Genomic DNA, 14,785 nt, shown 5'->3' on the forward strand with positions numbered 1-14,785 from the left:
AAAAAATTGTTTGGCAAAAAATAGCTCACAATATCGCATGAAATTGTTGCTATAACTGCGCTAACGTAGCTTTACTGTTCCCCTCCGATGTAGCTAGCGCATCTATTGTTTGCTCTCCACATCTCTCTCGTGCGTGTGTCCATGAAAAGGATCACACACGAATGATCTACACAGCCTAGGGAGCTCTCTCCTTTGTCTCTTTATAAAAGGGACATGCCTCTCCCTTCCGTGCATGATCGCTACCTCGCTTTCCCTCTTGATCCCTGGCTGCAAATTGCCATTCCGACATAATAACCACTGCACCAGCCGCTTCGGTTCGCCTCTTCCTACTCTCCATATATCTCATCCTGATCTTCACTCATCACCTAACCATACGAGATCTGCATATATAGCTCCATCAGATCTTGAGCGCAAATTCCTCTCAGTGCATCCCATGTCTGCCATCTACATGAGCCAGCTCTCCACTGCCCTCCCTCTCATGGAGGGAGATCACCAAGATCATCATCACCACCACCAAGGCCACTTCCAGGCCTTCACCCTGCCAAAGGAAACACCGATCCTTTTCCCCTTTGTGATCAGCAATAGTAGCGCCAGCGAAGGCAGTTTGAGCTATGGATCGGCTGCAGACCATCACTTGTTGAGGCAGCGTCATCAAGCTATGCTGGAGCCCCAACATGTACGTGCTAGCTACTGAACTGTACATGTGTTCAATTCCCCAATCATATCCCATGTGTAAAAAATCACAGATTTGATTTCCTTGTTAATTTTGTCACTCATGCCCTTTTCGACTATATACCTCAGATGATTGGAGGATCATCAACTGCGACTGGGAATAGTGTCTTCTCGACGCCGTTCCCGACCGTGGAGAGCATCCGCGACGACATGATCGAGCCTGCCTCGTACGATCCATACGATATGGGGAAGCTGCAGGTCGGCGGGTCGATGGATGCTTGCAGCTGGACGCCGGCGGCAGCCAAGATGAGGATCACGAGGAAGGCCACTGCCGATCCCAGTGCGGGGAAGAAGCCAAGGAGAAGGGCGCAAGCAGGGTACGACGACACCATGAGCGGCCAACCGAATTTGGGTGTTATTAGGGTGTGCTCCGACTGCAACACCACCAAGACACCCTTGTGGAGGAGTGGTCCTTGCGGCCCCAAGGTATCCTACCTTGTTTTCTGCCTCTAAGTCCAATCAAATTCGTGATCTTTGCAAGCCCGGCCCATGACCATGCGTATCTTGTTTTGCATGGCGCAGTCGCTCTGCAACGCGTGCGGTATCAGGCAGCGGAAGGCGAGGCGGGCGATGATGGCCGCCGCCTCCGGCTCGGTGTCAGCAGTTCCCACTGACAGCGGCAAGGCCTCGCCCAGCAACGCCGCCGTGGCCGCAGCAGCAGCACACCCCAAGGTGAAGAAGGAGAAGAGAGTGGACGTGGACCGGTCGCTGCCGTTCAAGAAACGGTGCAAGGTGGTCCAGCAAGGTCACGGTGCGGCCGTCGTCGTTGCAGCTCCTGCTGCTGCCACCGACAGCGCGACTGTCGTGCAGGCCACCGCCGAGGATGGTGATGACGACACCTGTCCGAGCAGGGATCTGCTTGTCGACGACATTGGTGGGCTCATCAGCTGGAGCAGGAGTCCGGCGGCACCCGCCTCAGCGGCTGCGGCCACCTGCAGCTTCCGGGCGTCGCCGGCGTTGCCCGTGCAGCAGGACGAGATCACGGACGCTGCCATGCTGCTGATGACGCTGTCCTGCGGGCTTGTCCGGAGCTGATCCACGATCTGCTACCTCTACGAAGGACGACCCAGCGCACCGTAGGCTTTTCCCAGCTAGCAGCTAGCTTGTGCCTTTGACTGTTAGCTAGCGTTACTGTTACTGCTGTTACCATCGTCGTCTACCGTAATACCTGTAGTGCTTTTGTTTAGCTTCTTGTTGCTAGTGTGACCACCCTTGTCACTGTTCAAGTCATGTGATTCGTTCGATGAGTGAGAGAGAGAGAAGAGGTCTAGTTGAGATGATAGGAGCGACAAGAGCACCGTCTCTAGCTACAATAGCTAGTAAATATAATCGCATGTAGTGTGAGGAGTTTCAGTTTTGAGTGTGTACAAGTTCTTTAATTCCGATCCTGTGGCTATAATCTGGTCGCTGGCTGCTGCTACATATTTTTTTATTCTTCCTTTTGCTTGAGTTTCTTTTAAGGAACCTAAAAGTGTAATGGGAATGTTTTGAGACATACCGTCATACCGACGATGCAAGGTGTCGTGCTTGTCTTCCTGGCTACTCGTTCATGGCTTTTGTTTCTGATGCTTCTGTCAGTATGCATACAACATTCTTGTACGTACGTAGTCTCCATTTCAAAATATGATGTGCCTTGATCTAAGCTAAAGTATGTAAAGTTTCGGTCTCCATTTCATTTCACCGGTTCTCATACATCATTCTTACAGTCTTCTTTATCCTATGTCATCGGATCTGAAGAGCTTTGGTATCCTTTATTGACATGCGCATCAATCAAAATAGGGTTCACTTACGTTCCTGATGTCTAGGGGATCGATAAACCAAAACTATACAAATTTAATTTGACTTATATGAATCTATATCTAGGAAGAGCTCGACTTGGCTGACTAAGTGTGTGTTTGGTTTGGTTTTTGGCTTTAGCTTTTAACCCTGAAAGCTAAAAGTCAAACCAAAGGGCCGAATATGAAAAACAACTTTTTCTAAAAACCGACTTTCTTGTAATACAAAACTGAAAGCACCTCTGGACCTGCTTTTAGCAGTTCCAGTGAAAAAATATATGGAAGAACTTTTAGCGCATTTTAATGGTTTCGACCAAACGTTAGCAGTTCAGAGACCACAACTTTTTCACAGTCCACAGCAGCTCTTTTCACCGCCACAGCCCAACCAAACAGACCATAAATCAAAATTTGGTATATATTGACATCTCTCAAATTTCTTATTTCGTTTATACTCTTAAATAAAAATGGCCCACACAATGCAATGAGCTTGTGACACACGTTGACAACCAGAAACTAAACCGGCAGAGATTTTGCATGATGGGTGTATCAATTCCGATTTTAAAACCGAGAATGAAAGGTACGGTTGTCTGGGAAAAAAAAATTATAACACGCGCGGCTGTGATACCTAGGCCCCTACTAGAGGAATTAATGAAAGGTACGGTTGTTTTATTTACAAAGACGGGGCTGCTCGGCACCACGTGTCTATGCAGTTTATTAATTATCGTCACACGGTCCTTACACAACATTCTTACAAATAAATAAATAAGAACATTAATATTTGTTTGTATGTTGTGTAATCATATTAGAATCCTAGTTTGTTTCCATCTTAATTGTATGATTAAGGTTATGTTTCAAATATTAATTTTTTTTTGTTTTGTTAACTTATAATATAATGTATATGCGCAAGAATTAGAAAAGGGAGGAGATCTCTAGAAACATTGTGAAAAGAAGGAAATGACCATAGGTGTATGTTCTTAAATCGACATGGACATAAAGTAGTCATTACAATCCCATTTTTCATAGTGAAAAAGACTTGCTCCCCGTACGTCTTTCAGGACTGCTAGGACCGGAGAGTATATATATTTAAATACGATGAAAAGTCATGACACTTTTCATAGTGAAAAAGATAATACTGGCCACCAAAACAAGTAACCATGACCAACCAGAGGTAGAAATGTTTCTGCTGTGACGGATGCTGGCGGTGATACGAGGGGAGCCACATGCTGTTACTAACTGCAGATGGGTGTAGACCCGTTCTGGACTTGACCCCACACGCCGGTGACCAGAAGTAACTGGAAATGATATGCTTCCATAACACATCGAGGAAGAAATCTTATATAAGGCCATTCTCGATGCATAATTTCATCACACTATGTCAAGCTAAGAACATTGCGTACTGTTCCAAACCATTGCGTACTGTTCCAACGTTTAAGAATCCCTAGACTAGACAAATGCTCAAACTGTGTGGCACTATCTAGTCATTACAAAAGGAACATCGGTTTTCGCATGTACGAGAACAGGTAAAAGTGACTTGACACAACAAATTAAATAGTAGAAAAAGAATGCATGGAAGAATGTCATGAGGAATTGAGGACAGTCCCTGCCTTTGGTACGATGGTACCTACCTAGCTATGAACTGATCGCTTGCTTCTTGTGGTGCATTTTTGGAAACCCTAAGAATGCCAAGCTGGTGTGCTATAGCTGACATTCCTCCGGTAAGTTCAGGAAGTACGATATAAAATGTTGACACCTGGTCGAAGCTCGATCGGCAATGAAATGTAAGGTTCATGTTGAGTACGAATGGATTGAGCCTGTCTGGTGACAGCAGGAATATAATATCATAGCTAACAAAGTGCTAGTGATCCCTGGCTATATCTACATCCTTGTGGAGGAGTGGTCCGACGTCTGCAGCATCAGCAAGACACCCTTGTGGAGGAGTGGTCCTTGCGGCCCCAAAGGTATCCTTGTTTGCTGCGTCTTCCAATCCAACTCGTTCGTTGTCCTTGCACCAGCATGTGTGTAGTACGATTAATTAGAGAGATGTATATATATATATATATATATATATATATATATATATATATATATATATATATATATATATATATATATATATATATATTACTGCAAAGCCCATGACTGTATGTACCTTTTTTGCATGGCGCAGACCCGCAGTCGCTTTGCAAGGTGTCCGGTATCAGGCAGCGGCAGGCGCGGCGGGGCGACGATGGCCGGCTCGGGGCCAGTGGCGCCGACCCACTCAGCGCTCAGCGGCAAGGCCGCCTCGCCCAACGACGCCGCCGTGGCCGCACCAGCACACCCCAAGGTGAAGTTGAAAGAGAGTGGACGTGTGGACCGGTCGCTGCCGTTCAAGAGACGGCGTAAGGTGGTCCGGGTCCAGCAGCATGGCGGCTGTCGTGCAGGCCACCGCCGAGGATGGTGACGACGATTCCTGTCCCAGCGGGACCTGCTTTAATTTGTCGACGATGCTGGTCTCGGCTTATCAGCTGGATCGGAGCAGGAGTCCAGTGGCTGTGCAGCCCTCCTGCCGCTTCAAGGCGTCGCGGGCGTTGCCGGAGCAGCTAGCTAGCAGGGCGAGATCACGGATGCTGCCGTGCTACTCATGACGCTGCCCAGGGGCCTTGTCCGGAGCTGATCGACGATCGATCTACCTCTACAAAGGCCCCAGCACCGCGTAGGCTTTTGGCAGCTAGCTCGTCGTCTACTGTACGACCTGTAGTGTTTTTTATTTGGCTCCTTTGTTATGTTGCTAGTGTAACCCGTGTAACTGTTCATGTCATGTGATTCGTTTGATGAGAGAGAGCAGAGAGTTGAGAATGAGATGGTATAGGAGCGAGAACATCACAAGCGGATCGGAAGTAATATAATATGGCAAAACCGTCATTACTACCATCTACGCTAATACACAAAACGTTTTTATTGACGACCTTAAATGATACCAGTATAATGCCCCTGATGGCACACAAGATGACAAGAATATACATTACACACTTTATTTTAGTCAAAGGACCTATAAAAATATAAGTTGAAAAGGAGTCGGATCCTTTTATTTATAGTCCGATCGATCGTTCATCCTCCTTTTATATAGAGGAGTGAGATTATGTGAGAGCGTTGCATAGCGTGCGGATTCATGTGGTATTAGACTTTTACCATAAAGAACTATTAGCATTCTCACAAATCATGATTGCCTCTTCGATATATATTCAACAGTCGCCTACTTTTACAAGAGTCAATCATTTATGTAATTGTTCCAACACTTTGTGTGTGTCAATCATTTATGATAGAAAATGCTTTTCGAGCCATTAGTTAATAGTGGTGTCTAGCAGCATATATTGAATTTCATGTATCCATAAAATATCATATTAGTTGAACCTCGATATACATATATATGTCATGATCCTTTTGACACACGATATCCATCGAACTCAAGGTGAGATTTGTGCCACCCTTATAGTAGCTCAACATTTCAATTGATTATTAGTGGATTTAAACTTGTGAGTAACTTTTTAGTCACACCATGGTTAACTCTTTAATACATAGGGATGGCCAAGTACTTAACAACATTGAGGGGCCTAAATTTTGTCTTGATCCACTCATATCCCATCATATATTTTACTATACATCTTAAACATGCTTTTTATAACTACCTCGTTATGGAATAGTGGTTAACAGCCTTAAAATGCATCACTTTATACAGTGAGAAACAACGACTGTCTCAGGTCCAAGGATTCATGAGGTATACCAATTGAGAACACTTTATGGCATATTTTAACCTAACAATCCCAACAACATCTCAGAGTTTTAGTAACACCATGAACTTTATCGTGTGTCCATATTTGTTGTTTGATATCTATATATCAATCATCCCAGAAACATTATTGTCCCACACAATGACATAAGACTAGGAACATTATGAATAACAATATAAAACAGAGTTTTAGTAACAAGTCATGTATTCACATCGGTTGAACCGGGATTTGCGCAGTCGCCTAGAATTTTCAGACCTGCGTTGAGGGCAGCTATATAAGCCTTTCCCTCTCACTGTAAACCCTAAGGCTCTCGAACCAAAACACTATGATGGCTGCTCTCCCTCGTTTCAACTTTGATTTCGCGCCCCAAGTCCTTCCCCTTAGATTAGTGGGAAGATTCTTCGGGATCTAAAGCGTGATTTTGACTCATGTTATTCGATCTCTCTTGCTAGTTGGTGCAATCGTTCTTACTTGTGAACTCTTTGTTCTTGGAACATGTTTTTCCTTGTGTGCTTGTAATTTTTCCTTGGGAGTCTCCAAAGTTGTGAATGACCCCAAGAACGATTTGTATCATCGGCTCTTTGTGGGCACATTGAGTAAGGGATCGCCTTGACCTGTGTGGTCGGCAACGAGGAACGGGGTTGAGAAAGACCCGACCCTTTATGGGCACCTCAATGAGTAGGGCACCTTGGTGGTGCGACCGAATCTCATTAAAAATTGTGTGTCTCGTGTGCTTTTGTGGGTGTGTTTTTGTCTCTCATCATCTCAGATCTTTGATCTACATGGTTGGTTTTAATTCAACACTTTCATTTTGTTTATTATTAGTAGATCTAAGTAGTTTCAATTAAGTTCGTAGTTGAACAGGCGAATCTCAATTCAACCGGCCTCAAACCCGGTTGAACTGGCCTCCCCTGTTAAACTAACTTTTCTCACAAAAGTTCAAAGTTTTTTATTAAGACTTGTAGGTGTAGCCTATTTACCCCCCCTAGGCTACTTGCAAATGGTATCAGAGCTACATACCTCATTTATAGCAGTTAACTGTCACACCCGGTTTTGGAAGGCAAACCGAATGCGAACCATGTACATGCCAGGATCATAAATTCACGTACACGGCGATTACATAATTGGACATCATCACACATTGCTCAAAATAATAGCAGAAATAGTACTTTATTACATCAAGATGTCCAAGACATCCACAAAGTCATTAACTTAAGTCATAATCATAATCAAAGTGCGAATACAAAACGTAGTACGATAAGACCTTCACATCAACATACTTAGCAAATGTCACGTTTTGCTAAAGTGGAACTCATCAAAGTCCTGAAACTCCCGAAAGTCCTCCTCGTTGCCTTCATCTTCTCCTGAGCACTAATTAGCGCGCCAACTATCGGCGTTTCGGACCCGCGAGGACCGTCAACCGACCAGTGAATTTGTTGTTGCGTGCCCCTGCCCAGATGGGTTGATACATGATGGAACACAAGAGGGAAATGAGGCTTATGTTATCTCGCACCGGGGTGCTCGTAGTAGGGGTTACAAGCGTCGCGAGAGAGCGAGGGCGAGAGCGAGAAGGAGAGAGAGTCCCTGCGTGCGTCCGTCTCTGCATATCTCGTCTGTCCTGCCTCCCACTATGTCAACGTCTTTGTGTCAACGTCCACCTGTGTCCACGTGAATGTGTGTCAACGTGAACGTCTCTCCCTCTAGGAAGGCCCTGGACATCCCCTTTTATAGATACAAGGAGATGCCCATCTGTACAATGGGGTGCAGCTATGTGCTATCGTGGCTGGCGGAGAAGCGCCTTCAGCCCTGTACGTGCGCTAACGTGGCTGCCAGAGAAGTGCCTTGAGCCTGTAGAAGCATAGCTGGCGGTGCGGCATGGATCCTGCTGACGTTTGCTTGCTTCCGTAGGGGGTTTGAGAGCAACCGACGTCATGGGTGCACGCGGGGAACCATCATTACTTGTTACTGGAGTAACCTTAGATGGGACATCGGTCTTGTTCCTTCGTAGCCTGAGGTAGCTAGCTAGGAGTAGGGTAATGATGTATCCCCTGTAGCGTAGTCGGTCCGAGGCCCAGGTCGAGCGAGGCGGAGACCTTCTCCCGAGGCCGAGGCCGAGGTCGAGGTCGGGCGAGGATGTGACTCCTCCCGAGGCCGAGGCTGAGGCCGAGGCCTGGGGTCGGGCGAGGCGGAGACCTTCTCCCAAGGCCGAGGCTGAGGCCGAGGCCTGAGGTCGGGCGAGGCAGAGCTCCCTGTTGCGCCCGAGGCCGAACTCGTGGAAGATCGTGACTCAGTTTTACCCTGGTGGTTGGCACAGCAATCGGAACGGGGTGAATAGCGCTGTTTTCCTATCAGATCGGTCAGTGAAAGGGGCGAAGTGACTGCGGTCACTTCGACCTTGCCGACTGAGACACGCGTGTTAGGATAAGGTGTCAGGCGATCTCCGCATTAAATGCGCATGCGATATGGTCGGCTGGTAGGGCGATCTGGCCGAGGTCGCTGCACGACAAAGCCCGCCCAAGCTAGACTTTAGGTGAGCTGAGGGTGTGCTCACTGCCTGAGGAGGCCCTCGGGCGAGGCGTGAATCCGCCCGGGACTACTGTTCCCGCCCAAGGCCGAGGCTGGGCTCGGATGAGGTTGCGTCCCTTGGTAGAGGAGGCCCTGACTTGAACCGCGCTTTATTAGTTGTTTATGGTTTATTCTGAAGATGTCTTCCGGCCGCATTTAAGAGTATTGGGGGTACCGCTAATTACGGTACCCGACAGTAGCCCCCGAGCCTCGAAGGGAGTGCGGGCACTCGCTTGGAGGTTCTGCCGGATTTTTGCAAGGGGTCCGGCCCTTCTCGGTCGTGTTTGGTTCCGATGGGTGCGCGCGAGCGCACCCGTCGGGTGTAGCCCCCGAGGCCTCGGAGGAGTGGTTTGACTCCTCTGAGGTCTTAATTCTTTTTGTGATGCCTCGGTCGGCCTTGTTGTTCCCTCATGCGGCCTGGCCGTAGCCCGGGTGCACGGTCAGGCTCCGAGTTTTCACGCTGGTTTGTTGACGTGGTCAACGGTTCGGTCGTAGCCTGGTGCGAGAGCAGCCCCCGAGCCTCTGCACGGAGCAAGAGGACGATCAAGGACCGTCTCAACTTTTATTGTATGCCCCTTCGTTGCCTTTCCGCAGGGAGGAAGGGGGGGGGAAGCGCCATGTTACCCTCGGAGGGCACCGAACATGGTGTTTCCAGTGAGTTGCTAGCGGGTGATCCGAGTGGATGCCCGAGCCCCGTTCGATAAGGGTCGGCTAGTGGCCCAGAGGCGCGCTCCAAAAGTACCTGCAGGTGATTTGCCGGCCCCGGACCCATTCGATAGGGTCCGAGGGCTCGATGCCTCCCTCCGGTGGGATTCCGTTACAAAATCGTTCTCGCTAGTCTCGGAAATGTCCTAGGGTACCTCGGAAGCGTAGCCCGAGCCTCGGCCATGTAACGGACGTACCCAGGGTCATCCCTGACTCTGCGTGCTCTGGGGCGGCTGTTGAACCCTTTCGAGGGGCCAGCCTTCGAACCCTTGATCAGTAGAGGGCTCAGAGCCTGAGTGCTCTGGGGCGGTTGCCGAACCCCGGAGGGCGCAACCTTCGAACCCCTGATCAGTAGGGGGGCTCGGGGCCCGTTTCCTTCGCTCGGAAGGATCCTTTTTGGGATATCCCCTTTCCCGGTCCCTGTGGTAAGAGAGAGAGAGAGGAAAAGGAAAAGGATATGAATTTAAATAATGTGGCGCACCTTTTTGACGCAGCCATCATGACGGAGGTGAAACGGCGCCCGCTTCTCCTGCCGGAGGTGTCGCTTGCCCTGCCAAGGAGTTAATGCGACGGGATGGGCGATTCGCGGGGCGTCTGTTGCGTGTGCGCGAGCCGTTCGAGGAATGGAACACGGGCGCGTCGTCTTTACTCCACGGGAGATGGCTCCCCTGCCGTTTCAGGAGAGGATGCGAGCCTGTAGGTGATTGGACTGCTGCTTCCACACATCTGTTGCTGCAATTACTGCTGGTCCGCTTTTGGCGATATCGACCGTCACGCCTCTCCCCGCGGCTGACTGACCCGTGATCGTTGCACTCAATTGACACTGTTGGGTCACGCGCAGGGCTGCCTCGAGTCGCAGCACTGGTTCTGCAGTCGAGTAGACGTGGCATTGGCTTGAGTGGCGGTGTGGTTTCCTTGCACGTAGTAACCGGCGCGCCGGTTACATGACAGGTGGGCCCGTGCCTCCATGGTGGACCGCCGGATGCGACGAAGCCGAAAGGGTGCACAACCGTGGTGCGGTTGCATGCTCCCTGCGTGGCGGTCCGCCCTTTCGACCGCTGGTTTCGGCGAGGATGAGGGAATGCTTATAACCACAGGGTGGTTACATGCTTCGCGTGCGGTGGTTTGCCTTCTTCGCGTTTCGGGTCAGTTCGCATGACGTGTGGGACCCAACCCTCGTGTCGGAGGGTGAGAACCCTGGAGCACATCGGTGGAGACTTTGCCCGTGACGCTTGGGGTGCGAGTGAGGAGATCTGCCTTTAAAAAGGGGTCGATCTCACGGGCAATAGCCATGCCTTCACACTCCTTTTATTCATTGCGCCCTTCCACCTTCCGACCCCCCAGATGGGGTGCACCTGCGTTGCCTTCTTTTTGCTGCTGTTTGACGAGCGCGACCCTGTGGGGGTTGGCGCTCTTCAGTCATCGCTCGGCTTCAAGGATTTTCATCATGTAGCCCGGCTGCAGTCCCTCACCAATGGTCATCCGTAGGGATGATCACCAGCCTTGTGGTGGGGAGAAGCAAGCCGGGCTGCGGCCTCTGCCCCGCCCTCAGCTTCAAGGATGTTCATCATTCGGGCTGGGGGGAGGGCGCGCCGAGTTGGGTCCTGCCTCCCGCTTGGGCCAGCGACCCGCTTCTTCCTCCAGCATTCGGGGGAGAAGGGCATCCTCCAGCCCTGCGGAGGTGACGTCCTCCAGCTATCTGGGGGAAGGCGAACTGCTACTGCCTGGTCAGGGTGTAGCTGTCCGTCCTCCACCCGGGCGACGGTCGTGCCGTGCGCAGGTGGCTGCTGTCGCCGGTGCTGAAGTGGTGGTCGCCATAGGTGAGGCTTCCTCTGCCGAAGCGGTTGCCTCCGCCGACGAGACCGTTAGGGCCACCTGCACTGCGGACCTCCGGCTCTTTGGCTTTAATGGCTGGTTCTCATCCCCCATGTGGGGACGCGAACGAGGGCCTTTCAGCAGTAGCGTTTGCCCTGAGGCCATCGCTGCTGCTGTCTAGCCGCCCGAGGCGGAGGTCATTGTCGCGCTACTGGTGCAGTGGTCGTCGGCGAGCCACCTTGAGTTTGTTATCCCGCAGGCCTTCTGGTGTGGAGGTTGTTCATTCCTGCGGGAATGGACCCGGAGTCCCGTTTGTAATGGTACTTCCTTGAGAGCAAGATGTAGCTGCTTCAAGTACTAGACATCTGTCGTGGGTCGGGAACGCCGCCGAGGGCGCTGCCGACGTCTAAGTCTAGGTACCATTGTTACCCCAAGTATGCGTGTATTTGTTCTTTGTGGCTGCTAAGGCCTGAACATTTGGGTATAAAGCCGTGTTTCTTTCCTCTTGTTTCGAGCATTAGGACTTGTTCGTCGGTAGCAGAATCACTTATCCGAGCGTGAGCTACCTTTCGCGGAAGGTGACGAGTGAGGTATCCGTATCCTGGAGGCGTAGGAGTCCCTCGGCTCGATCGGCCTTGCTGTTCAAGGTCTCTCTCGCTCGTCATTAGGATTCCGTTATCGACGCAGTCGAAAGGCCCGAAAGTCGTTTTGGCGGAAAACTTTTCCGAGGAAAGATTTGACGTAGAGGGGGCTTCCCCCTTGCTAGACCCGAGGCGACCGCTCGGGCCGAGACCCTTGCGAAGGGTCTGGCCGTGGTCGTCGGGTCTGCCAGGTCTGCCCGAGCCATGGCCTCACAGCAGCATGCCCGGGCCGAAGGTTAATTTTTGCCCGCTCTTTGACTTTGTCTTTGTCTCCATTCTTCACCTTGCGTCTGAAGAATTTCGTTCGGCTATCTGCAGGGTTCGAGACGGCTCTTAGCGAGTCCGTCAAGAACTGCAAGGCGCTTGCCGAGGCGGCTGAGCAGAAGGAGGCCGACCGTGTGGCCATGTCCGAGGCCATCTCGGCTTTTTGCTAGGCCTTTGGCCTCGACGGCATCCCCTCGGGTAGCTGTGGTGTTTTAAAGCAAGGGTGAGTACAAATCAACATACTCGGCAAACGTCTCGTTTTGCTAAAGTGGACTAGCTGTATGTGGAGTTAAACTTAAAGCAGTTGCTTTTAGTTGGTCAGGTATTTATTACTAGTAGAGAGTCAAGTTTTAGCAATAATCCCAAGTTATTACCCAAGTGACACTCCCTCCAAGAGGAAACACCAAATACCATAAAGATAGTCATCATCATTATGCATCATCATAAAGATAACTAGAGTAACTCTAACCAAAAGATCTCCCAAGGCTGCTCATAACCGTGAGCACGGCTGATATACTAGTTTCTAACACTCTATAGAGGTTGCACACTTTACCCACGAGTCGTGATCCCTTCCAAGCCTGGGTTGTACAGACCCGATCTTCACTACTGAGGTGAATGGCCAGTGATTCACTACATAGCCTTTACAAAGATTCTCTAGAGCTCATAGCCACCCGTTAGGTTTCTCCAGTTTGATAAACATAGTACTTCTCCCCATAGGAAGGGTGACTAACAAAAGAAACACAAAAGAACCTCGGCATCCAGCCTCGGCAGAGCAAGTATTGTGCCCGGACCCCATTGATGGCACGACGGCGAAGCCGACTACACCTCAAGTTCCTCTAATTAATCAGCTAAGGCGTCCCATTCCACCCTCATGGTTGTACTGTTTTCCCGGGTGGTCATGCAATGAATAGGTCCTTACGGAGAGGTACTCGGGAAACAACCTAAGTCCCCTAAAATATCACATGTTCATCATCATATCCAGAATAACATCATCGTATCATAAATATTCTCATCATGTTCATTAATTAAAGTAAAGCAATAGCATGATACTAATCATAGTAGCCAATTCCCGAAGGATAACCAAGGACAGGATAATACAGAACACTAGTCAATCCTTAGGTTGATCATGGTAAGCGGGGCGATGAATTATAAAGTAAGTAGGACATAATGGGTCAGAGGACACTTGCCTTCACTAGGTTGCTGCTCAGGGAAGTCTCCTGCAATGCACTCGGAAACCATGGACTGCTTGTTGTCTATGCAAAGTAATCATTCATTCAACACACTTGGGGTATGACAAAAGAACAGTACACCAAACATATGCAACAGATCAAACACATGTTCAGTGGAAAGTACAGACACACAAGTGAACTCTAGGTTCTAGGGTGGATCACTATGTTTAAGAGTCTATTGTTCTCTAACTATGTCTATCTCAGTAAATTACTTTCCTAACTAGGTGTATCTTAATAAATTACTTACTTAAATAAAGTTAATCCATGGATGGGGTCATACAATAAATGGGGATTAGTCTACCAAGTTAAGCACTTGACTATGCATTACGGTTTTACCCCTTTTATTTTATTTCTAATGAAATTCCTATAGCTTTACAATAACCTAGAGACTAACCATAAAATTGGGACATGAAAACAGTGGACGGACATAATTTAAACAGATAGAGAATAATGTTATGAACATTTTGCAATTTGAACCATCCAATTTAGAGTTCATATGCAAAGGTTGTGAAATTTACAAGTTTTGGAATTGAAAAAACCTAAATTAAACCTAATTTCTAATTAAACACAACCCAGCGGTTCCCTTTGCAAGAAACCAGGGGCACAGCTATAAGAACTAAGGACGGCGAGTTCTATTTTCAGGGAACCGAGGGTTCCTTTTACAAAAAAACCAAACGAAGGGGTATCGGGTTCCCTCGACCGTTGGATCTCAAATAAATGACCGAGATTAGACCGGCAGGGCGAGCGCGCGAGCGTGCGAGGTGTAAGCGGCTGACAGGGGGGCCCAGGGGCAGTGGCACGCTAAGGGACGGGGCAGTGGCGCGCTAAGGACACAGGGCTTTGGCCGCTAGATGGGGAATCAAGGGCCCTGGTTCAATGAACTAACGCAAAACGGTATCCGATGTTCTGGGCCATCGGATCAAAGGTGGGAGGCCAAGATTGGGCGCCTAATAGTTCCAACCAGCCAAGGGGCGGCGTCGCTCATGCCCGCGATAGCGCAGTCGCCGGAGGCTAGGTGGGCTGGGGACCTAGGGGTTCTAGGGCTGTCTGGACAGGCCAGGGCCATTGAGGAAAACCCAATGAACACTGTGGTGGAGCTCCGGTTTGCGAGAACAGGACCAAGGGTGGGTAGACGACAATGGGGGTCCCAAGCAGACCGAAGGGTGCTCCGATGAGCAATCCGCACTGCAGTGGGGAATAATCTGGGGCACCGAAGCCGGCATGAGCTTCGGTGAGGGGGTAGGGGCATGCTAGGTCGGGACATGACCTTAGATGAGAAAGGGTTTTGC

At 49.6% G+C, this 14,785-nt stretch overlaps 1 protein-coding gene across 1 annotated transcript; it reads left to right on the forward strand.

Moving 5' to 3' along the window:
- Positions 1-430: 430 nt before the first annotated feature.
- Positions 431-2,372, forward strand: LOC100191563 (GATA transcription factor 20). Its single transcript, NM_001136993.1, has 3 exons — positions 431-676; positions 802-1,158; positions 1,255-2,372. The coding sequence occupies exons 1-3, from the start codon at positions 434-436 to the stop codon at positions 1,765-1,767; spliced, it is 1,113 nt and encodes a 370-aa protein (NP_001130465.1). The 5' UTR covers positions 431-433; the 3' UTR covers positions 1,768-2,372.
- The last annotated feature ends 12,413 nt before the right edge of the window (positions 2,373-14,785 follow it).

The sequence above is a fragment of the Zea mays genome, chromosome 9, assembly GCF_902167145.1.
Source record: "Zea mays cultivar B73 chromosome 9, Zm-B73-REFERENCE-NAM-5.0, whole genome shotgun sequence".
Lineage (NCBI taxonomy): Eukaryota > Viridiplantae > Streptophyta > Magnoliopsida > Poales > Poaceae > Zea > Zea mays.